The following is a 26,298-nucleotide window of genomic DNA, read 5'->3' on the forward strand; positions in this document are numbered from 1 at the left end:
GTCACTAAGTCCTGTCTGACTCTTTTGTGATCCCATGGACTGTAGCCCTCCAGGGTCCTCTGTCCATGGTGTTACCCAGGCAAGAATAATGGAGTGTGCTGCCATTTCCTTCTGCAGGGGATCTTCCTGATCCAAGGACTAAACCTGTGTTTCCTGCTTTAGCAATCAGATTCTTTACCACTGAGCCACCAAGGAAGCCCTCGTTGTAACTAGTGTTGTTGATCTCTCACTAATTTACTATGATGTTTGTATAAAGGCAGTATAGTAAAAGGATGGCCTGGAGTCATATGGCCTGAGTTGAATCCTGGCTCTGCAACTTGTTGGCTCTACACCTCAGTAATTTCACTGTGGAACATGATGCTTGAATATTTATGTTCCTTTTTTAGGTTAGAGAGTGCTATGTATGAGACATTTTATTTTAAATATGTTTTATGACTATATGAGATCACCATGTGGCTTTGGCCATTAGTGTATCAATGTGATGGTGGTGGTGATTTAGTGGCTAAGTCATGTCCAACTCTTGCGACCCCATGAATTGTAGCCTGCCAGGTTCCTCTGTCCATGGGATTCTCCAGGCAAGAATACTGGAGTGGGTTGCCATTTCCTTCTCCAAGGGATCTTCCTGACCTAGGAATCAAACCTGGGTCTTCTGCATCGCAGGCAGATTCTTAACCGACTGAGCTTTGAGGGAAGCCATACAACTATATTAATATATTTTTAAAATATTAAACACTTTGCATTCCTTAAATAAACACAATTGTCTGTGTATCTGTCTATTCCATTTGTTAATATTTCATGTGTTTTTTATCTTTATTTTATAAAATTAAAAACATAAACAGTATTTATAAGCATCTTAAATACCAGCTTATAATACTTGACAGTTTTTAACCATTTCAAATTGAGTTTTCCATAAGCTTTTAAAATGCAAGATTATTCATCACTGAAGTAGATGAATAGTCCTATGAGTTTTTTAATCCATGTTTATGAGAAAGATTGACCTGCTATTTTGTTTTTACGTAGTGTGCATGTTTGCACTGTATATGGAGTTTATACAGATAATGAACTGTGGAGTATTTTCTAGTTTTTTATTCAGCAAACTAGCTAATGTAAAACATCTCTTTGCTCAATATTTAGTAAAATTTACTTTTAAAACAGGACTTGATATTTTCTTGATAGGTGCCTTCTCAGGTATTGGTTTAATTCCCTAAGATCTGAAATGTAAATATTTGTAACATAATGACTTGTAAGACATATAGAGATAGAAGTAAATGGACAATTAGATTAAAAGGGAGCCCTCAAATATGCCAAGGCATGTATGGAATTTTGATGTATAAAGGAAATGGCATCATATATTATTGGGCAAAAATACACCATTTAATATATGCTAGTAAGTGTATTGCCAGAAAAGGGAAAAACGGGTGGATCCATATTCTGTACAGTTCAGTTCAGTACAGTAGCTCAGTCATGTCCAATTCTATGTGACCCCATGGTTTGCAGCACACCAGGCTTTGCTTACTCAAATTCATGTCCATCAAGTTGGTGATACCATCCAACCATCTGATCCTCCCTTATCCTCCCACCTTCAATCTTTCCCAGCCTCGGGGTCTTTTCCAATGAGTCGGTTCATTGCATCAGGTGGCCAAAGTATTGGAGTTTCAGCTTCAGCATCAGTCCTTCCAATGAATATTCAGGACTGATCTCCTTTAGGATGGACTGGTTGGATCTCCTTGCAGTCCAAGGGACTCTCAAGAGTTCTCCAACACCACAGTTCAAAAGCATCAATTTCTCGGCACTCAGCTTTCTTTATAGTCCAACTCTTACATCCATACATGACCACTGGAAAAGCCATAGCTTTGACTAGATGGACCTTTGTTGGCAAAGTAATGTATCTGCTTTTTAATATGCTGTCTAGGTTTGTCACAGCTTTTCTTCCAAGGAGCAATCGTCTTTTAATTTCATGGCTTCAGTCACCATCTGCAGTGATTTTGGAGCCCAACAAAATAAAGTCTGCCACTGTTTCCACTGTTTCCCCATCGAAGTGCCATGAAATGATGGGACTGGTTGCCATGATCTTAGTTTTTTGAATGTTGAGTCTTAAGCCAACTTTTTCACTCTCCTCTTTCACTTTCAACAAGAGTCTCTTTAGTTCTTTGCTTTCTGCCACAGAGGTGGTGTCATCTGTGTATCTGAGATTATTGATATTTCTCCCAGCAATCTTGATTCCAACTTGTGTTTCATCCAGCCCAGCATTTCTCATGATGTACTCTGCATATAAGTTAAACAAGTAGGGTGACAACATACAGCCTTGACATACTCCTTTCCCGATTTGGAACCAATCTGTTGTTCCATGTCCAGTTCTAACTGTTGCTTCTTGACCTGCATACTGGTTTCTCAGGAGGCAGGTAAGGTGATCTGGTATTCCAATCTCTTTAAGAATTATCCACAGTTTCTTGTGACCCACACAGTCAAGGGCTTTGGCATAGTCAATGAAGCAGAAATAGATATTTTTCTGGAACTCACTTGCTTTTTCAATGATCCAATGAATGTTGGCAATTTGATCTCTGGTTCCTCTGCCTTTTCTAAACCCAGCTTGAACATCTGCAAGTTCACAGTTCATGTATTGCTGAAGCCTGTGCAGGCACACACAAAAAGTCTAAGTGGAAATAGAGAGGGTAAAGTTCAAGAATTTTATAAGAAAATATGTTAAAATAGTTTTATGACATCAAGTACAAAATAAGAAAATAAGTACAAAAATCCCTGAATTATAAAGAAAGGATTTATAAATTTGACTACATTAAAATTTAAAACTGTTAATTTAAAAGCATTCTAAAGAATTAAAAGCCTCAGAAGCAAATATATTTGTTAACACACACACACACACACACACACACACACACACACATATATATATATATATATAAAACATATAATGAACAAAACATTGCTATCTGGAATAAGCATGATAAATTAAGACAAATTATGCTATCTAGAATAAAATGGGAGAATAAAGACATGAAGAATAATTTCACAGAAATAAAAAAAGAATTAAAATATAGTTCAAAAATGGCCTATATGGAGTTATCATAAACCTCATTAGTGATCAAAGAACTACGAACTTGGACCACAACGAACAATCACTAAACAAAAATTTTAAAGTCTGAGGTCAAGAAGCATTATAATGTAGAGAAATGGAAATACACACATATTGTGAATGAAATAATTTACTACTTTGAAAAATGAGTTAGCACTAACCAAGTCTGACATGCCAATTACCAATATTTTTACTCAAGATGGAAAACCTTAATAAATATTTTCTTCAGCAATATCTGTAATTGCAAAAAGAAATGGAAATAGCTTATGTCTATTAACAGCAGAATGTAATGATAAATTAAGGCTTCTCTCCCTACATAATGGAGTATCATAGAGGAGTGGAAATGTATGAACTTCAGCTGCAAACAACAATATGAATAAATCTTAAAAACACAATGAATATTTTTTAAACCTTGCTGTGATGACTACAAAGAACATGATGCTATGTCTATAAACCTCATAAACAGACTATTACCAACAATGTAATATTTATAGAAATGCATGTCTCTGGAAAATTTCCAAAGAAATAAGACAACTATATCTGGAATATAGATAGTAGGGGTAAAATCAAGGAGAACATAGTTAGAAGGAAGCTATTAATAATGTTTTGGTTATTTTGTTAAGTGAGAGGCTCCTGAGAGCTCATTTTATGTTACATTTTTTAATAATTTTGAAGTATGAACACTGAGATAAAGTAATATTTGAAATTCTTTATATATATAGCATGAACTATATAAAACTCTACAGATAAAATACTAGAATATTTAGAATCTTTAGCTAGATTGCTGAATTAAAACCAAAAATCAGTATATAGAAATAAATTGAAACTGAAAGTGACAGAGTAGGTATCTCCAAGGATCTATCCCTCCCTTGAAATAAGGATTAAGGTGGCAAAAACTGTCCGAATCAATTCTCTGGAACTCTGAAATTTAATCAAAAACTTACAAAAAGCAAGGAGGTAGAAAATGAAGAAAGAAGCTGCTCAGTTTTGCCAAGAAATCAATGTAGAGTTTTGTTTTTTTTTTTTTATCTCACCCTCTCCCTCTCCCACTGAGTCCAAAATTCTGCTATACACATCTGTGTCTTTTTTGCTGTCCTGCATACAGGGTCATCATTGCCATCTTTCTAAATTCCATATATATGTGTTAGTATACTGTATTGGTGTTTTTCTTTCTGGCTTACTTCACTCTGTATAATCGGCTCCAGTTTCATCCATCTCATCAGAACTGATTCAAATGTATTCTTTTTAACGGCTGAGTAATACTCCTTTGTGTATATGTACCACTGCTTTCTTATCCATTCATCTGCTGATGGACATCTAGGTTGTTTCCATGTCCTGGCTATTATAAACAGTGCTGCGATGAACATTGGGGTACATGTGTCTCTTTCAATTCTGGTTTCCTCAGTGTGTATGCCCAGCAGTGGGATTGCTGGGTCATAAGGCAGTTCTATTTGCAATTTTTTAAGGAATCTCCACACTGTTCTCCATAGTGGCTGTACTAGTTTGCATTCCCACCAACAGTGTAGGAGGGTTCCCTTCTCTCCACACCTTCTCCAGCATTTATTGCTTGCAGATTTTTGGATCGCAGACATTCTGACTGGTGTGAAGTGGTACCTCATTGTGGTTTTGATTTGCACATCTCTAATAATGAGTGGTGTTGAGCATCTTTTCAAGTGTTTGTTAGCCATCTGTATGTCTTCTTTGGAGAAATGTCTAGTTCTTTGGCCCATTTTTTGATTGGGTCGTTTATTTTTCTGGAATTGAGCTGCAGGAGTTGCTTGTATATTTTTGAGATTAGTTGTTTGTCAGTTGCTTCATTTGCTATTATTTTCTCCCATTCGGAAGGCTGTCTTTTCACTTTGCTTATATTTTCCTTTGCTGTGCAGAAGCTTTTAATTTTAATTAGGTCCCATTTGTTTATTTTTGCTTTTATTTCCAGAATTCTGGGAGGTGGATCATAGAGGATCCTGCTGTGGTTTATGTCGGAGAGTGTTTTGCCTATGTTCTCCTCTAGGAGTTTTATAGTTTCTGGTCTTACATTTAGATCTTTAATCCATTTTGAGTTTATCTTTGTGTGCGGTGTTAGAAAGTGATCTAGTTTCATTCTTTTACAAGTGGTTGACCAGTTTTCCCAGCACCACTTGTTAAAGAGATTGTCTTTACTCCATTGTATATTCTTGCCTCCTTTGTCAAAGATAAGGTGTCCATATGTGTGTGGATTTATCTCTGGGCTTTCTATTTTGTTCCATTGATCTATATTTCTGTCTTTGTGCCAATACCATACTGTCTTGATGACTGTGGCTTTGTAGTAGAGCCTGAAGTCAGGCAAGTTGATTCCTCCAGTTCCATTCTTCTTTCTCAAGATTGCTTTGGCTACTCGTGGTTTTTTGTATTTCCATACAAATCTTGAAATTATTTGTTCTAGTTCTGTGAAAAATATCGCTGGAAGCTTGATAGGGATTGCATTGAATTTGTAAATTGCTTTGGGTAGAATACTCATTTTCACTATATTGATTCTTCCAATCCATGAGCATGGTATATTTCTCCATCTATTAGTGTCCTCTTTGATTTCTTTCATCAGTGTTTTATAGTTTTCTATATATAGGTCTTTAGTTTCTTTAGGTAGATATATTCCTAAGTATTTTTTTCTTTTTGTTGCAATGGTGAATGGAATTGTTTCCTTAATTTCTTTTTCTACTTTCTCATTATTAGTGTATAGGAATGCAAGGGATTTCTGTGTGTTGATTTTATATCCTGCAACTTTACTATATTCATTAATTAGCTCTAGTAATTTTCTGGTAGAGTCTTTAGGGTTTTCTATGTAGAGGATCATGTCATCTGCAAACAGTGAGAGTTTTACTTCTTCTTTTCCAATTTGGATTCCTTTTATTTCTTTTTCTGCTCTGATTGTTGTGGCTAAAACTTCCAGAACTATGTTGAATAGTAGTGGTGAAAGTGGGCACCCTTGTCTTGTTCCTGACTTTAGGGGAAATGCTTTCAATTTTTCACCATTGAGGATAATGTTTGCTGTGGGTTTGTCATATATAGCTTTTATTATGTTGAGGTATGTTCCTTCTATTCCTGCTTTCTGGAGAGTTTTTATCATAAATGGATGTTGAATTTTGTCAAAGGCCTTCTCTGAATCTATTGAGATAATCATATGGCTTTTATTTTTCAATTTGTTAATGTGATGAATTACATTGATTGATTTGCGGATATTGAAGAATCCTTGCATCCCTGGGATAAAGCCCACTTGGTCATGGTGTATGATCTTTTTAATGTGTTGTTGGATTCTGATTGCTAGAATTTTGTTGAGGATTTTTGCATCTATGTTCATCAGTGATATTGGCCTGTAGTTTTCTTTTTTTGTAGTATCTTTGTCAGATTTTGGTATTAGGGTGATGGTGGCCTCATAGAATGAGTTTGGAAGTTTACCTTCCTCTGCAATTTTCTGGAAGAGTTTGAGTAGGATAGGTGTTAGCTCTTCTCGAAATTTTTGGTAGAATTCAGCTGTGAAGCCGTCTGGACCTGGGCTTTTGTTTGCTGGAAGATTTCTGATTAGAGTTTCAATTTCCATGCTTGTGATGGGTCTGTTCAGGTTATCTATTTCTTCCTGGTTCAGTTTTGGAAAATTGTACTTTTCTAAGAATTTGTCCATTTCTTCCAGGTTGTCCATTTTATTGGCATATAATTGCTGATAGTAGTCTCTTATGATCCTTTGTATTTCTGTGTTGTCTGTTGTGATCTCTCCATTTTCATTTCTAATTTTATTGATTTGATTTTTCTCTCGTTGCTTCTTGATGAGTCTGGCTAATGGTCTGTCAATTTTATTTATCCTTTCAAAGAACCAGCTTTTGGCTTTGTTGATTTTTGCTATGGTCTCTTTTGTTTCTTTTGCATTTATTTCTGCCCTAATTTTTAAGATTTCTTTCCTTCTGCTAACTCTGGGGTTCTCCAATTCTTCCTTTTCTAGTTGCTTTAGGTGTAGAGTTAGGTTATTTATTTGACTTTTTTCTTGTTTCTTGAGGTATGCCTGTATTGCTATGAACTTTCCTCTTAGCACTGGTTTTATAGTGTCCCACAGGTTTTGGGTTGTTGTGTTTTCATTTTCATTCGTTTCTATGCATATTTTGATTTCTTTTTTGATTTCTTCTGTGATTTGTTGGTTATTCAGAAGTGTGTTGTTCAGCCTCCATATGTTGGAATTTTTAATAGTTTTCCTCCTGTAATTGAGATCTAATCTTAGTGCATTATGGTCAGAAAAGATGCTTGGAATGATTTCGATTTTTTTGAATTTATCAAGGTTATATTTATGGCCCAGGATGTGATCTATCCTGGAGAAGGTTCCATGAGCACTTGAGAAAAAGGTGAAATTCATTGTTTTGGGGTGAAATGTCCTATAGATATCAATTAGGTCTAACTGGTCTAATGTATCATTTAAAGTTTGCATTTCTTTGTTAATTTTCTGTTTAGTTGATCTGTCCATAGGTGTGAGTGGGATATTAAAGTCTCCCACTATTATTGTGTTGTTGTTAATTTCCCCTTTCATACTTGTTAGCATTTGTCCTACATATTGCGGTGCTCCTATATTGGGTGCATATATATTTATAATTGTTATATCTTCTTCTTGGATTGATCCTTTGATCATTATGTAGTGGCCTTCTTTGTCTCTTTTCACTGCCTTTGTTTTAAAGTCTATTTTATCGGATATGAGTATTGCCACTCCTGCTTTCTTTTGGTCTCTATTTGCATGGAATATCTTTTTCCAACCCTTCACTTTCAGTCTGTATGTGTCCCTTGTTTTGAGGTGGGTCTCTTGTAAGCAGCATATAGAGGGTTCTTGTTTTTGTATCCATTCGGCCAGTCTTTGCCTTTTGGTTGGGGCATTCAATCCATTTACGTTTAAGGTAATTATTGATAAGTATGATCCCGTTGCCATTTACTTTATTATTTTGGGTTCAGGTTTATACTCCCTTTTTGTGTTTCCTGTCTAGAGAATATCCTTTAGAATTTGTTGGAGAGCTGGTTTGGTGGTGCTGAATTCTCTCAGCTTTTGCTTGTCTGTAAAGCTTTTGATTTCTCCTTCGTATTTGAATGAGATCCTTGCTGGGTATAGTAATCTGGGCTGTAAATTATTTTCTTTCATCATTTTAAGTAGGTCTTGCCATTCCCTCCTGGCCTGAAGAGTTTCTATTGAGAGATCAGCTGTTATCCTTATGGGAATCCCCTTGTGTGTTATTTGTTGTTTTCCCCTTGCTGCTTTTAATAGTTGTTCTTTATGTTTGATCTTTGTTAATTTGATTAATATGTGTCTTGGGGTGTTTCGCCTTGGGTTTATCCTATTTGGAACTCTCTGGGTTTCTTGGACTTGGGTGATTATTTCCTTCCCCATTTTAGGGAAGTTTTCAACTATTATCTCCTCAAGGATTTTCTCATGGTCTTTCTTTTTGTCTTCTTCTTCTGGGACTCCTATAATTCGAATGTTGGAGTGTTTCATATTTTCCTGGAGGTCTCTGAGATTGTCCTCATTTCTTTTAATTCGTTTTTCTTCTTTCCTCTCTGATTCATTTATTTCTACCATTCTATCTTCTATTTCACTAATCCTATCTTCTGCCTCCGTTATTTTACTATTTGTTGCCTCCAGAGTGTTTCTGATCTCATTTATTGCGTTATTCATTGTATATTGACTCTTTTTTATTTCTTCTAGGTCCTTGTTAAACCTTTCTTGCATCTTCTCAATCCTTGTCTCTAGGCTATTTATCTGTGATTCCATTTTGATTTCAAGATTTTGGATCATTTTCACTATCAATATTCGGAATTCTTTCTCAGGTAGATTCTCTCTCTCTTCCTCTTTTGTTTGGTTTGGTGGGCATTTCTCCTGTTCCTTTACCTGCTGAGTATTCCTCTGTCTCTTCATCTTGGTTATATTGCCGCGTTTGGGATGGCCTTTTTATATTCTGGTAATTTGTGGAGTTCTCTTTATTGTGGAGCTTCCTCACTGTGGGTGGGGTTGTATCAGTGGCTTATCAAGGTTTCCTGGTTAGGGAGGCTTGTGTTGGAGGTCTGGTGGGTGGAGCTGTGTTTCTTCTCTCTGTTTTTGAAGACAATGATCTGCTTTTCTGGTTGCCTGATGTCCTCTGCCTGCATTCAGAGGTTGTTTTGTGGAGTTTGCTCTGCGTAGAAATGATCTTTTGAGGAATTTGTAAGGGAGAAAGTGGTCTTCCCTTCCTATTCCTCCGCCATCTTAGGACCGCCTCCAACTAATGAGGGCAATGGAGTCAGCCTCAAGTCCTCAGAGAATATCCTCAGGTTAGCTGTGTGAGCCACCTGGCCAGCTGTGGGACACTCAGGAGGCAGACAGTGCCTGCTCTGCTCCCCAATGTAGAGTTTTAACTTACTTGCTTACCTTCCCATTTTCCAGCCAGGCAGCAGTAACTGTGATGATAGTAATCTGCATTCCTGGTGTGTTTTCTTACACCAGAAGGGGCAAAGAACAATTCCTGTTCTCAAAGAATTGTGGTTATGTTTTTAGATCTGTCTGGCAATGACCCAGTGGATCAGTTCAGGAGGTGCACTGTTTAGCTCTTCTTGAAACTTTCTGAGGGCTGGAGCAACCTCCTGGCCAGCTTTATCAGAAACATTTAAAGGGATATGCTTACCACAGCCACCTAGGGCAAGTGACAAGAAACGGAAAGCAGGTGGCAAGAAAGAAAAGCCTAAGAAGTTAAGAAGCTGGGGAAAGTGACTGAGTGTGAGGGGATTAATCAATTACAAAAACTCCCATTTGCAATGGGTAATTCAGAGTGCCACATGCAGCTTCAAGGCTGAAACCTGATAAGACTTTATGAATAAGCTCTCTGATCTTTAGGCCCTGTATAAGCAAGATGTGTGGACTAAATACAAATTGTACATGGACTGGTTAACCATTTTAAGAGAGCTCCAACTCACAGCTAATCTACAAAGAATAGGAAAAGTTTGGTTTGTGTGTGTGTGTCTTTTGCTCCAAACATTTAAGGATATTTCCATCAAATCGCAGCTAATAGCTAAGTTAGCAGAACAGAAACTCCGGTGATCAAAAACAACAAAATACAGTCTTTACAAAAACAGTTTACAAAAGTTACTAAACAAATAAGTATAACCCACAAAAATCAAAAACAACAGAATTCTTGGCAATTTAATAAAACAAACAAAATAAAGGTATTTATGGTATTTTTAGCTATTATTGTAGGTCATGCCTACTGTCCTTAAAGTCCTTCAGAGTGAGAAGACATTTTCATCTATAAGTGGGAAAAGAGTATTGATGGCAACACTTGTGAGGAAGAAAAGAACAAAGTTTAGATGTAAATAGGTAATAATTGATATTTCCTGATTTTACTACACAGAAAATTAGCTAACACAAACATCTAAATTCTAGATATGCAAATAGGAGGCATCTTTGAGATGTGAAGATAATACAATCACTCTTTTTTAAATAAGAATTGCATTTTCTGTGCCAGTATGCACAAACACTAATTTTATTGTAATAAAATACACATAACATAAAGTTTACATTTTAAAGTATGCATTTCAGTGGTACTGAGTACATTCATAATGTCGTGCAATCATAATCACCATCTAGATCCATAATAATTCTGTTTACAAAGGCTCAGCCTTTGAAACTCACTGAGTATGTAGTAAGGCTGTTGCCTATCAAAACCGGTTAAAAAAAAAGAAAGAAAAAGTATTTGCAGGGGAACTGTTATAATAATCATAAATATCAGTGAAGATTAAATAAGAGAGACAAATAAAATGTTAGGACAATTGCTTATTTTTCATACCTATACTTCTCTAATTCTAACTTAACATTCATTGTATCCTGTATTTCTTAATATTTGGTGTCATCTTAGACTTTGTATAAGTTTTTAAAGTAAGGCTATCTCTTTTATCACCCTCAGTTAAGAAGAACAATGTCTATAGTTTTGGAGAACGTGGGATTGCAAACTTTTTGATTTCATCAGCTGCCTTGGGCTTAATTTTTCTGCTTTTGCTTTTTTGTCTGGAAAGTACATTCTGGAACCTGAAAAACTTTGTCTTTCATAAAATTATATTTAATGTCTGTAAAATATTTATGAACAACAAGGTGAGTAACTAATCCAGACTCTAGATACAACTCAAAGAAAGCTCAGCATTAGGTCAGAATGTATAAATTAACATATTCCTACCTTTATTACTTAATAAAGAAGATATCATTCAATTATACCAAGACCTAACTGGGGCTAATTTGAATCACCTGTCTTTCATCTTAGTTTGAATTTTCAGTTCTGAATTTTGAATCCTCTGCCTACAAGAAAATAATCCATAATAATGAACTGACTATAACAGAAAGTGCTACCTTGTGCCTGTACAGTTTTTGAGGTGTATTTGGTTGTAATTATAGAATTGACTTCTTTAAAGCTATGTAGAATTAGAGTTTCATGGTCTCTACCAGTCAGGATTTTTTCCTATTGCCTAAGATTAAACATACAAATATTGTGTTGAGATTTTTTTTTCCTGCTCTGTCTTAGTTTCAAACTTTAACATTCTTAGGCAGAGATGGGTCTCCACCAGTCAGATTATTAACTATTGCTTTACATAGGTCTCATAGTTCACACAATCTCAGAGTTTTGCCTTAGGATTTTTTATTTTAATTGTTCATTCATTCAGTAATTGAACTCTCACTGATCTACACTAGAATAGAACCAAAAATAAATAAATAAATCTTTTTAAAAATTAGAATATAGGAATATATGGAAGAAATGAACAAGTAGGGTTTATTCCATGAATGTAAAATTAGTTTAGTATTTGAAAAAAAATCAGTGTTACAATATTGATCATCTCAAGAAGAAACGGAGAAGGCAATGGCAACCCACTCCAGTATTCTTGCCTGGAAAATCCCATGGACGGAGGAGCCTGGTAGGCTGCAGTCCATGGGGTCACTAAGAGTTGGACATGACTGAGCGACTTCACTTTCACTTTTCCCTTTCATGCATTGGAGAAGGAAATGGCAACCCACTCCAGTGTTCTTGCCTGGAGAATCCCAGGGACGGGGAAGCCTGGTGGGCTGCTGTCTATGGGGTTGCACAGAGTCTTGTTTATATGTAAAGCCTACAATAAACATAAAGGGAAGGACTAAATGTTTTCCCTCTAAGATTGAAAATTGGGCAAGAATATTCACTCTTACCACTTGCATTCTATCAATTTTGAGATTGGAAAAGAAAAAAGCAATTAAAGCAGCTCTCTTCTCACTCTATTGATTAGCATGTTTACTGAATTAGCATGTGAACTGAATATATTCTCCTGCTCCATTCCTCAACCATTACCATTAAATGAGTACTTGACTTAAACATGAGCAGTTTAAAACAACAAAATTTTGTTCAAGCAGTAACAAATTACTATTCACAAAACACACCTTGTTTCATTCTCACACAACTTTCATTAAGCTCCCACTGCTAATGGCAACCTTTCTTCCATTCCCACCCTACCTTCATTCTCTCAATATATTTTCGTTTAGTCTCCAAACTCAGCTCAAACTTCACCAATAAGGGGCCCTAATCAAAAAAAGGAGCTCAGTCTTCTCTCTTAAACCTAATGCTCTATTGAATATACTTTGGTTGTAACAAATCACACTAGGTAATAAGTAATATTATCATTGTCGCTTTTGTTCTCCATAAAATGTCCACATCACTGGCAAGGACATACTGCTTACTCATACTTGTAAGAAAATTTGTTCATGACTACAATTTCAAAAATAAGCAAGTCATGGAAATTCCCTGGCAATTTAGTGCTTAAGACTCCAAGCTTTCACTGAAGGGGACATGGGTTCAGTCCCTAGTTAGAGAACTAAGATCCTGCATGCCGCATGACCAAGAAAAAAGAAAAAAATAAGCAAGTCAGGAATAAATTTGTGCATAAGAGTTCAGGAAATCGGTGCTATGCTTAGTTACTGACCCTGTGGACTGTAGCTTGCCAGGTCCTTTGTCCATGGCGATTCTCCAGGCAAGAAGACTGGAGTGGGTTCCCATGCCCCCTCAGGAAATTGGTAGAGAGGCTCATTAATAGAAATTACTCAAATATTTTGTCACATCTTTGAAATTACTCCCTCAGGTCAGCTTTCAAAAAGCCACCCAGTTTAAGCCAAAATGTCTGACGTGCATTCAAATCTGTGATCTTTGTCTTGAAAATATAGGCTACAGATTCCATCCAAGTAATCAACGAATATGGGGATAAAGATGTAATAGATGAAAGAAAGAGAGTCCAGAAACTGTTACCTAGGTTGATGGCTGCCCCTTTGCTTTTCAACGAACTTACAAAGGTAAAGTCATTCAATGTCCAACCTTGCACTAAGATTTAGCCCACCTTCCCTGCCACAAATTTGTTGGTAGTATTACTAATTCATTGGCGTTCTATGGGATCTATGTATATTCTGGTAAAATAGAAGACTGAAAGGGGAAAGGCTCTTCTAAAACTGTCCATACATAACAGTCTACAGGGTCTGAGGTTATGGTTGTGGTTGACCAGTTATCAGTGCTTCAGTACATTTTGGTTCTCTTTTAATTTTCTCAGATTTACTACAAGTGTCCAGTTGTAAAGGCTGTGAGAAATATCTCCCTTTTAGTCCCAAAGTATGAGTGCTTTGGATTACTTGGATTAAATGGAGCTGGAAAAACCACTATATTCAAAATGTTGACTGGAGAGGAGATCACAACCTCTGGAGTTGTGTTAATTGATGGCATTGACATCACTGAAAATATCAGAAAGGTATTTCTAGACCTAATCACTGAGTTTGAGCCCTAAGGTAACCAGAGAAATGGGTGGGGGGCATGGAAGAAAACATTGAGATATATATATATATACACACATTATTTTCTCAAATGTAACAGACTGCAGGGACAGTAATATTCATGATAACATCCCGAGTTTGGGAAAAGGCAAATACTCTTTCTGGCTGAAAAAAATCTGATTACCTGTAAATGGATCCAATGAAAAACAGGAAGAATGGTTATTTCACATAACCTGCTCTTACATAATTGTAGTTTGATATAAAACAATGATTTTTTAAAGGGATTATGAAAGATACTGAGAAAGTAAAATGTGTCAAGGTTTGGGCTCCATTTGAATGTGGGTTATAAGAAAAGAAAGGAACCTAAGATATTGCCCAGGAACCTATCTTGAGCCAATGAATGAGTGAAATTTCATTTATCCAGATAGTAAAGACAAGAGATGAGTATATTTGGAGAAGAATATGTTGAATGTTAGATGTTTATGACACATTTAAATGGGAAAATATCCAATAGACAGTTGGAATCTATGATAGTGAATTGATATGGAGATATAAATCTCTCAGAATTCATCAAAGTACAAGTGAAATTTTAACTGTGGAAGTAAGTGAGACAATCTATTTGGAGTATGTATAATAATAAGGAGAAAGATATGGGATGAATCCTGAGGATCAACAATGTTTCTAAGACATGGAGTGAGAAAGAGAATAATTGGAGAGAAAGTTGAGGAAGAAGAGTAAGTTAGGAAGAAAATCTGGATAAATATTTTTTAATTGGGATATAGTCGCTTTACAATGTAGTGTTAGTTTCTGCTGTACAACAAAGTGAATCAGCTATATGTGCACATGTATTCCATCCCTCTTAGACCTCTCTCCAACCCATCCCACCCATCTAGGTCATCACAGAACACTGAGCTGAGCTCCCTGTGCTACAGAGCAGGTTCCCAATAGTTATTTATTTAACACATGATAGTGTATATATTTCAATCCTAATTTCCCAGTTCATTCCACTCTCTTCCCCCGACTCTGTGTCCACACAGATGTTCTCTACATATGCATCACTATTCCTGCCCAGCAAATAGGTTCATCTGTACCATTTTCTAGATTCTGCATATATATGAGTTCATATACAATATCTGTTCTCCTCTTTCTGACTTACTTCACTCTGTGTGACAGAGCCTAGGTCCATTCACTTCCCTACAAATTATCCAATTTCAGTCCTTTTTATGACTGAGAATATTCCATTGTATAAAAGTACCACATGTTCTTTATCCGTTCATAGGTCAGTGAATATGTAGGCTGCTTCCATATCCTGGTTACTGTAAATAGTGCTGCAGTGAACACTGAAGTGCATGTGTCTTTTTGAATTACAGTTTTCTCAGGGTCTACGCCCAGTAGAGGGATTTCTAGATCATATGGTTATATTTTTAGTTTTTTCAAGTAATCTCTATACTGTTCTCCATAGTGGGTATAACAGTTCACATCCCCATCACAGTACAAGAAGGTCCCTTTTTCTCCACACGCTCTCCAGCATTTACTCTTTGCAGATTTTTTTGATGATGGTCATTCTGACCAGAGTGAGGTGACACCTCATTGAAGTTTTAGTCTGCATTTCTCTAACAGTTAGTAATATTGAGCATCCTTTAATGTGCCTCTTGGTCATTTGTATGCCTTCTTTGGAGAATTGTCTATTTAGGTCTTTTGCCCATTTGTTGATTGGGCCTTTTGCTTTGATGCTGTTAAGTATCATGAGCTGTTTGTATATTTTGGAGATTAATCCCAGTTGCTTCATTTGCAAACCTTTTTTTCCATTCTGAAGGTGGTCTTTTCGTCTCATTTATGGTTTTCTTTGTTGTGCAAAACCTTTTGTGCTGTGCTCAGTTGCTTCACTGATGTCTGACTCTTTGTGACCCCATGGACATTATCCCACTAGGTTTCTCTGTCCATGGGATATTCCCAGCAAGAATACTGGAGTGGGTTGCCATGCCTTCATCCAGAGGATCTTCCCAACCCAGAGATCAAACCCACATCTCCTGTGTCTCCTGCATTGCAGGTAGATTCTTTACCACTAAGCCAGCTGGGGAAGCCTGTGTAAGACCTTTTAAATATAATTAAATCCATTTTTTTACTTTTGTTTTTATTTTTATTACTCTAGGAAGTGAGTCAAAAAAGATCTTTCTGTGATTTATGTCAAAGAGTGTTCTTCTTGTTTTCCTCTAAAGTTTTATAGTGTTTGGTCTTACATTTAGGTCTTTAATCCATTTTGAGTTTATTTTTGTGTATGGAGTTAGGGAGTGTTCTGATTTCATTCTTTTACATGTAGCTGTTCAGAGTTCCCAGCACTGGACAAAATTTTATCACAAAATCCACAAGAAGGAAAAATGTCAAGAAGAAAATGAAACAGAGATATTAGGCAAGATAGGCCTTAACAGTGTCCACTGGACATCACTGAAATGGGAATGCAGTAGAATGACAAATAAACAATGACGATAGGAGAATAATGAAAGTGGACCAAACCTAGAAGAAAAGTAGATGTCAGAAAAAATGGAGAAAAGAATGACATCCAGAACTCAAGGAGTTGATAAGGACAGAATTATAATTGTTAGCAACCAGAACATATTTGTATAAATGGTGGGGGAGCAATTTTTAAAGTGGTTTAAAAAGAAAATTTTAAATATATAGTGATAGGTGTGTGTGTATTAGTTGCTCAGTCATGTCCAACTCTGTGTGACCCCATGGACTCTTGCCTGCCAGGCTCCTCTGTCCATGGAGGCAAGAATACTGGAGTGGGTAGATATTCCCTTCTCCAGGAGATCTTGCAGACCCAGCGACTGAACCTGGGTCTCCTGCATTGCAGGCAGATTCTTTACCGTCTGAGCCACTAGGGAAGCCCCATAGTAATAGGAGCTATCTGAGAAAGAAAGTATTCCTCCATATAAATTATAAATCAAAAAAATATACAAAATGGTTTCAAGTAGCAAGTTATTTTCACTCCTACCCACCATTTGCCTAATTCCATCCCAAGTCTTACAAGAAGGTAACCATTTTTCTTATTCTACAGTTTTTTTTATATATACAATCAATTATAAAGATCTATTTTTCCATTTTATTGCACAAAATGTAGTATGCTTCAAACAATGTTTTTGACACTGCCAAATTGTTTTCCATATGTGGATATATAAATTTTCACTAAATCAGCAAAGTTTGAGAGTGGTTATTATCCTACACTGATCACAACAGAGCATATCATCAGTCTTTTTGGGCTTTAGCCGGTCTGATCATGTTACCAAGCAATCAGGCTCATTACCTACTGTGCAGCCTATTACAAGAAAAGATTTTACTGCAAGGGAGCCAAGCAAAGGTGCAATCGCAAAAATGACAGAATGATCTTGGTTCCTTTCCAAGTCAAACAATTCAGCATCACAGTAATTCAAATCTACACCCCAACCACTGATGCCAAAGTAGCTGAAGTTGACCTATTCTATGAAGACCTAAAAAACCTTCTATAACTAACAGCAAAAAAAATGTCCTTTTCATCATAGGGGATTGGAATGCCAAAGTAGGAAGCCAAGATATACTGGAATAACAGGCAAGTTTGGCCTTGGAGTACAAAATGAAGCAAGGCAAAGGCTAACAGGGTTTGGTCAAGAGAACACACTTGTCATAACAAGCACCCAACAACACAGGAGACTCTACAAATGGACATCACCAGGTGGTCAATGCTAAAATCAGACCTATTATGTTCTTTGCAGCCAAAGATGGAGAACTATCTTTTACTTGTCAGTAAAAACAAAACTGGGAGCTGACTGGCTCAGATCATGAACTCCTTATTGCAAAATTCAGGCTTAAATTGAAGAAAGTAGGGATAACTTCTAGGCCATTCAGGTATGACCTAAATCAAACCCTTGTGATTACATAGTAGAGGTGATTAATAGATTCGAGATTAGACCTGACAGAAGGAGTACCTGAAGAACTATAATGGAGGTTCATAGCATTGTACAGGAGGCAGTGATGAAAACCATCCCCTCAAGAAAAGAAATGTAAGAAAGCAAAGTGGTTGTCTGAGGAGACTTTACAGATTGCTGAGGAGCAAAGAGAAGTGAAAGGCAAAGGAGAAAGAGAAAGATATATTCAACTGAATGCTGAGTTCCAGAGAATAGCAAGGAGAGATAAGAAGGCCTTCCTAAATGAACAATGCAAAGAAATAGAGGAAAATCACAGAATGGGAAAGACTACAGATCTCTTCAAGAAAATTGGAGATATCAAGGAAACATCTCATGCAAGGATGGGCATGATAAAGGGCAGAAACAGTAATGACCTAACACAAGAGGAAGAGATTAAGAAGAGGTAGCAAGAGTGCACAGAAGAACTATACCAAAAAGGTCTTAATGACTGGGATAACCATGATGGTGTGGTCACTCGTTTAGAGCCAGACATCCTGCAGTGTGAACAGTCAAGTGGGCCTTAAAAAGCATTAGTACAAACAAAGTTAGTGGAGGTGATGAAATTTCACCTGAGCTATTTAAAATTCTAAAAGATGATGCTGTTAAAGTGCTGCACTCAGTACATCAACAAATTTGTAAAACTCGGCAGTGGCCACAGGACTGGAAAAATCCAGTTTTCATTCCAATCTCAAAGAAGGGTAATGCCAAAAAAATGTTCAAACTACCATACAACTGTGCTCACTTCACATGCTAGTAAGGTTATGCTCAAAAACCTTCAAGCTAAGCTTTAGCAGTACCTGAACCTAGAACTTCCAGATGTACAACCGGGTTTCAAAGAGGCAGAGGAATCAGAAATCAAATCCCCAACATTTGTTGAACTATGGAGAAAGCAAGGGAGTTCCAGAAAAACATCTTCTTCTACTTCATTGACTGCAATAAAGCTTTTGACCATGTGGGTCACAACAAACTTTGGAAAATTATTCAAGAGATGGGTCTACCAGATCACCTTACCTGTCTCCTGAGAAACCTGTATGCAGATCAAGAAGCAACAAGTTCTGTTGGACTGTATGCAGTCCAAGAACTGGACATGGAACAATGAACTGGTTCAAAATTGGGAAAGGAGTTCATCAAGGCTGTATATTGTCACCCTACTTATTTAACTTATATGCAGAGTACATCATGAGAAACGCTGGGCTGGATGAAACACAAGCTGGAGTCAAGACTGCTGGAGAAATATCAACAACCTCAGATATGCAGATGATACCACACTAATGGCAGAAAGTGAAGAGGAACTAGAGCCTCTTGGTGAAGGTGAAAGAGGGGAGTGAAAAAGCTGCTAAAGACTCAACATTCAAAAAACTAAGACCACGACATCCAGTCCCATCATTTCATGGCAAATAGAAGTGGAAACAGTGACAGACTTTATTTTCTTGGGCTCTAAAATCACTGTAGAAAGTGACTGCAGTCATGAATTTAAAAGACACTTGCTCCTTAGAAGGAAATCTATGACAATCCTAGACAGTATATTAAAAGGCAGAGACATCACTTTGCTAACAAAGGTCCATATAGCCAAAGCTATGGTTTTTCCAGTAGTCGTGTAAGTATGTGAGACTTTGGACCACAAAGAAGGCTGAGCACTGAAGAACTGATGCTTTCCAACTGTGGTGGTGGAGAAGTCCTTTGGACTACAAGGAAATCGAACTAATCAATCCTAAAGGAAATGAACTCTGAATATTCATTGGAAGGACTGATGCTTAAGCTCCAATACTTTGGCCACTTGATGCGAAATGCCAGCTCTCACTGCAAAAGACCCTGATGCTTGGAAAGACTGAAGGCAAAAGAAGGAGGTGGCAGAGTCTAGAAAAGGACTCTGATAAGGCCATAGTTCCTGCATCTGAGGCAGTCCATGTCCCTGCACACTTGGCGCTGCCAGGGTCCCTGCAACCCAAGCAGCTGCACCACCTTCATGCTCAGTCATCACTGGGGCAGAGCTGCCACAAGCTAGAAAAAGCCCTAGTAGCACCATATCTCCAGTGACAATAGCTGCCAGTGCTCCTGCATAGCCGGCATTGCCAGGGTCCCCATGATTCAAGCAACTGCACCACTTCCAAGCATAATCTTCACTGGGACAGAGCTGCCAGAGGCTAGAAAAAACCCTGCATCTGTGCACATGGGGTCACTTTGATCATATCAACTCTGAGATCCTGTGGACTGTGGCCTTCCAGGCTTCTCTGTCCAGGGATTCTCCAGGCAGGAATACTGGAGTGGATTGCCATGCCCTTCTAGAGCATGATATTTCCTGCTGCCCTAACCACTGGCTCCTCTGAGTACCTAGTGATGCCAGGGCCACTGCCACCCAAGCATCTGGGCCACCTCCACACCTGGCCCACACTGTGGCAGACCCAAATCCTCAGGAACAAACCCCAGTGGACGATCCACAGGCAGAGGTGAAGATAAAACCACAAGTGAAACCCAGGGGCAGTGTGGCTAAGGAAGAGGACCCAAAACCTTCCCACCAGCTGTACAAGCTGCAGATTGAATCCACATGATCAACTAGGCAGACTCTGTGTCTATGGAATATATAAAAGGACAATGAGTTCTCACAAAAGAAAACACACTAGTTCTGACAGCTGTGAAAATTGGAGATAAGAACACGTAGGAGCAGGACCAGATTAGAGTCTGAGCTGCCCCCACAGCAGGTCCAGAGACCAGCCCAGTACCAGACGGCATCCTAGAGAGTCAAAGTGGACTGTGACTCCTAGCAAGGGAAAGGATGCTGACAGCAGAGACTCAAGAAAAACAGTTATTATTCTTATATTTTGACTTGTTCTGTGGTTGATTCTGGAAATTTTTTTCTTTTTTTCCTTTCATTTTTCCCCCCTGTTGCTGTAGTTGTCAATTTTATTAGTTCTATTAAATCTATTGAAGCTTTTGAGAATTTTTTTAATCACATGTGTTTATTTCTGTTATATACATCTGCCTCTATATTAGCCTTATAAGATTCTGTGGGGTTTTCTTTTTTTTCTTTTCTTTTAAATTTAAATTTTTTAATTTTTTAATTTACTATTTTTCCTACGTGTATTTCTTTGTTTGCTCTTCCTACTGTTCTTTCCCCATTGCCGTTAACCTTTAATATACATAAATCTTCTTTATCTACCTCTATTTAACTTTGCATTTCTATTCTTTCTTTTTCTCACTATATTTTCATTGTTTTCATTGCTTTAGTCCCCAGTTGGCACCTTGCTTTAGTTTTGTTTTCCAGTTTGTGCTTTAGTTAATTTTGCTCTTAACTGATGGATATCATTTTAGGTTTCCTTTGTTCACCAGGTCAATCTATTGTCCTTTTTTTTTTTTTCTTTTGGACTGTTTTGCTTTTGCTTATGGGTATATATGTATGTGTGTATATTCCATTGTTTTAGCTATTGTTTGCTTGATTTTGCAATTGTCACTTGTCTAAAGTGTGACTTTTGTTTCTCACCTTTGGGTATTTGTTTTAATCCCATTTAATGCCATAACAAACCACCTGTGGAATCTCCATTCCCAGCCAGAGATCAGGCCCTGAGCCTTTGGAGTGGGAGCACTGACTCCAAGACCCTAAACTACCTAAGAACTCCTAACACTAGAGAGTATCAAATAGTAAGAACTCCCACAGAGGCAACCACTTTTATACAAGACCCAGCATAGCCCAACTGCCAGTAGCACCCGGTGCAGGACACCTCATCCAAACAGCAAACAAGACAAAAATACAAACCCAATCATCAGCAGGCAGGATTACCACTTCATTCAGTCCTGCCCATAAGAGGAAAAAAAAAAAAACACTCACCTTCTCCCACCAGAGCACAAATGCAAATCACACCCTACATGAAGTTTACACAAACCACTAGACCAAACTTACAAGGACAGAAACCAAAAGGAAGAAAGAATTCAAACTTGAAACCTGGGAAAAGGAGACCTCAACACAATAAGTTAAAAAAAATATTGAAAAGGCAGAGAAATACTGCACAATGAAGGAACAACCTAGAAGCATACACGTCCAAGTAAATGAAGAAGAAATAGGCAAACTACCTGAAAAAGAATTCAGAATAATAATAGTCAAGATGATCCAAAACCTCGAAAATACAATGGAGAAAATGCAAGAATCAATTAACAAAGACATAGAAGAAATAAAGAATGAACATACAGAGACAAACAGCACAATTATTAAAATTAATAATAGGAAGGAATCAATACCAGAAAACAATACAGAGGTTACTTAAAAAAACTAAAACTAGAGCTACCATGTGATGCAATTTTTAAAGGGATTTTTTTTTTAATTTTCCCTTTCTGATATTTCATTGTTAGTGCAAATAAACAGAACTAATTTCTGTATGTTAATCTTATATCCTTCTACCTTGCTGAAATTGTTTATCAGTTCTAGTAGTTTTTCTGTGGAGTCTTCAGGGTTTTCTATATATAATATCCTGTCATCTGCATATCCTTCATGGCAAATAGATAGGGAAACAGTGGAAACAGTGGCTGACTTTATTTTTCTGGGCTCCAAAGTCACTGCAGATGGTGATTGCAACCATGAAATTAAAAGACGCTTGCTCCTTGGAAGGAAAGTTATGACCAACCTAGATAGCATATTAAAAAGCAGACACATTACTTTGTCAACAAAGGTCCATCTAGTCAAGGCTATGGTTTTTCCAGTGGTGATGTATGGATGTGAGAGCTGGACTGTAAAGAAAGCTGAGCACTGAAAAATTGATGCTTTTGAACTGTGGTGTTGGAGAAGACTCTTGAGAGTCCCTTGGACTGCAAGGAGATCCAACCAGTCCATTCTAAATGAGATCAGTCCTGGGTGTTCATTAGAGGGACTGATGTTGAAGCTGAAACTCCAATACTTTGGCCACCTGATGCGGAGAGCATCAACCTGGTTGGCACGTTTTTCTCTTTCTTCTTTCAAAATTTCTCTTTAATGTTTGACAATTTGATTATAATGTATCTTCGTCTGGATCTCTTTGGTTTATCTTTTTGGCTTTCTTTCAACTTCCTTGATTTAGTTTTCCTTCCTCCAGTTTGGGACATTCTCAGACTTTTTTTTTTTTTTCTTTCTTTCCTTTTCTTTTTTTTTTTGAAGTTGTTTCTTTTCCAACATCCTTATTCCATTTTCTATGAAAGAGTCTATGGGAGAATAGCTTCAGTGGTAGTTCCTATCCATTCAGTGACCTGAGCATTGGGAGTTGCAGACGGGTCTGTAATGCAGGCTGAGTGCTCCAGTTTTTGGTAGGAAGTTTCTGAGTAAGCATGGAGGGCACCTTCAGACTAGTCTGCAACCTAGGGCTGAGTAACAATAAATTTGGAAGCTGAAGCAAACCATTCATCTTGAAATTTCTCATGCTTACATCCATTTCAGAAGTGGCCTGCTTTTGCTTTTCAGTCTCTTCAAAAATTTTGAAAAGTAGAGATCAGACATGATCTTCATGCCTTCAAGTTTTCATAGGAGATGATACGTGCATGCACAGAACTTCCTGGGACAGCATCCATAGAGTGAACTCCCTTGTTACATAGATGGTAATATCTGCAGAGTGGGAAGGAGAGTCTGTGTTACACAGAGCAATAGTAAGTAGGCTAACATGAGATACCTCTGGAGGAGCTGGTGGTAAGCCCTGGGATTAGCAACCACCAGAAGTCATAGCTCCTTGAAGGCTGCCTGAATCTGGTTAGGGAATGTTCCAGGAGTGAAACAGCCAGGAATAGGAGTGGATGCAGTGGCAGCAACTTTACCTCATCTTGCTGACCAGTATTCCTGGAGGATATGACTCTGATATCAGCCAGGTTTTCAAGGCAACAATGGCATGAGCTGCCAGCAGAAACTTCTCCCAGGTTCTCTTCAGATTTATGACGTAGATGTTATCACTTTTTCTTTGTAGATTAATTGTTCCATTTGAAAGTTACAGTTGATGCCACCTAAGTAAGTTCCTGCTGCAAGGAATTTGAGGTCATACACCTCTTTCATTTGCTGGGCATCAAAGGCTCCAGACATGATGGAAGTTTTCCTTTAATTTATGACAAGAACCCAGAACAATGCACCCCTCTCTGGGTAGCAAAGAGTGGCCAACCATTATTCCTCTGAGTGAACTTTCTGTCCCTTTCTTTCTCTCTTAGCTTTTTCAGACTTCCATAATACAGATATTGGTACACTTGATTGTCACCCATAAGTTCCTTAAACTACCTTCCCTCTTTTCTATTCTTTCTTAAACATTTTGCTCCTCTTGACTGAATGATTTCCCTTTCCTGTCTTTGAATTAACTGGTACTTTTTTCCACTCGATCTAGTCTGCTGTTTATTTTCTCTACTGAAATATTCAGTTCAGTTATTGTATTCTTCACCTCTATAAAGAGGTTTTTGCTTAGTTCTTGTTATTGTTGTTCAGCTGCTAAGTCATGTCTGACTCTTTGAGATGCCATGGACTGCAGTATGCCTGTTCTTTACTATCTCCTGGAGTTTGTTCAAACTCATGTCCATTGAGTTGGTGATACCACCCAACCTTCCTATCCTTTGTTTCCTCCTTCTCCTCCTGCCCTCAATCTTTTCCAGCATCAGGGTCTTTTCCAATGAATCAGCTCTTCACATCAGGTGGCCAAAGTATTGGAGGTTCAGCATCAGCATCAGTCCCACCAGTGGATATTTGGGATTGATTTTTTTAACATATTTTACAGTAATTTTACATATTTTTTTCTCTTTGTTGAAATTCTCACTTTCTTCATACATTGCTCTCCTGACCTCTTCAGGCATCTTTATGACCACAATTTTGACTTCTCTGTCACATAAACTATTTATCTCCATCCCATTAGGGTCAGTTTTCTGATGTTTATCTTTTTCTTTTGTTTGTTCTTTTATTTCTGTCTTCATTTTCCTCAAATGTTCATATCGGTTTTTATACTTTAAATGAAACAGCCATCTCTCCTAGTCTTGACAGACTGGCCTCATATAGGAGATGATCCTTGCCCATCAGCCTGACTAAAGATTCTCAAGTGCCTCTCAAATCTTTCTTTTTGTCCAAATTGCCATCTTTGTTCTCAGTGGCCCCTGGGAGATTATGGTATGCCAAGTTCCACTGGTGCCCTGAAGGAGAGGAAATTTGCCCATGCACAAACTCCTAGAAAACTTCTAAACTGCCTGCCTGGTCAGCTCCTGGATGAAACCTAATTGGAAGCCCAAACTTCAGGCCACAGCTGGGAAAGATGTGGCATTGTATATACTGTTTATGCTCCTAAAATTCTGCTAATTTCCTGCAGTCACCTCCCAGGTACAGACTAGGTAGAAACATGATTCTCAAGCAGCAGTTTGAAAAATATGCAGTCTAACCCTTTCCAGGAAGAATCTGGAGTATTTTTACCTGCTCCTTTTACACTGAGCCTGGAGAACAAGTGTTTATAACCAGGGAAAGTGCTTACATATCAGTTTAAGAATGACTTCTTTGCTTCATATGGTCCTGGGGACACACAAATGTCAAGCTCCTTTCAGTCTCATACCTGGGTGATTTGGGAGCTGGACTTTCAATTGGAAGCCATAGAAGTTGGGACATTAGATGTGTGGTCCAAAATCTTCACTACTCAGGAAGAAATTGGGATTTGGAGTACATCCAAGTTGTAATCCAAAGATGGAGTTTATTTCATTAGTGTGTCTCAGCTTTTCCAACCTATTGTGTTGTGAGTATTTCCTGTCATTCAGAGTATAAGAATCTCTCAACTATGTAGCTGTTTATTCAGTGCATCTGTGAAGAGAGGGAAAATTAAAATCCTATTTCTTTCTGACATCACTTTCTGTCACCATCTTTCTGACATCATTTCAACATTTTATATTTTTAAAAGTCATTTCCTTTCTTGTGATGTCTTTTCATATTCTTTACACATTTTAAATTATTGACATTTTTCTTTATTTCTTTTATTTCTTCATATGTTATTAATCTCTGTAATATGAGTTCCAAATATATTTTATGTGCCTGTTGACTTGCTTACATTGTTTTTGTCCTGCAGAAACTTCTAAGTAGGTAAATATATATCAATCTTCTCTTTCATGGCCACTTGAATATGTCATTGGTATAGTAAAACTCTTTAGCTAAAATCAGAGGAAACATACCTGTAGTCAAACAAATATAGGTTTATTTACCTTGCTGCAGCAAAGAGAGATGCACAACAGAAGAACTGAAGGGCTCTAAGTAAGAAGGGAAGGGATTGTTACAGGATTTGAGCTTCTGCTGGAGATTAGAAAGAAATAGAGATTAGAAGCTACAGGAACTAGGGGAAATCTGGTATTTTCAGACAGAGGTAGGAAGATTAAAGCAAGGTAACAAATTATCAAAATAAAAGTACCAGTTATATATGCTAGTCAGAAAGAAAGTTGTTCAATTATTTTTGTGATTGAAGACTATCCTTGTCTTTGTCTTATTTCAGACATAGTCATGGAGCTACAATTTTATCTTG

General features: G+C 37.5%; 1 protein-coding gene and 1 pseudogene across 1 annotated transcript in view; one reads left to right on the plus strand and one right to left on the minus strand.

Moving 5' to 3' along the window:
• The window catches only part of LOC120882554 (ATP-binding cassette sub-family A member 3-like), a 208,714-nt gene that overhangs the window by 162,982 nt on the left and 19,434 nt on the right, over positions 1-26,298 (plus strand). Inside the window, exons 24-27 of the mRNA XM_040266571.1 lie at positions 11,026-11,214; positions 11,257-11,270; positions 13,296-13,421; positions 13,673-13,867. Of these exons, the coding sequence (XP_040122505.1) occupies positions 11,026-11,214; positions 11,257-11,270; positions 13,296-13,421; positions 13,673-13,867 (524 nt within the window). The remainder of the gene's footprint in view (positions 1-11,025; positions 11,215-11,256; positions 11,271-13,295; positions 13,422-13,672; positions 13,868-26,298) is intronic.
• Positions 22,754-23,855, minus strand: LOC120875769 (annotated as a pseudogene).

This window comes from Oryx dammah, unplaced genomic scaffold, assembly GCF_014754425.2.
Source record: "Oryx dammah isolate SB20612 unplaced genomic scaffold, SCBI_Odam_1.1 HiC_scaffold_2, whole genome shotgun sequence".
NCBI classification, from domain to species: domain Eukaryota; kingdom Metazoa; phylum Chordata; class Mammalia; order Artiodactyla; family Bovidae; genus Oryx; species Oryx dammah.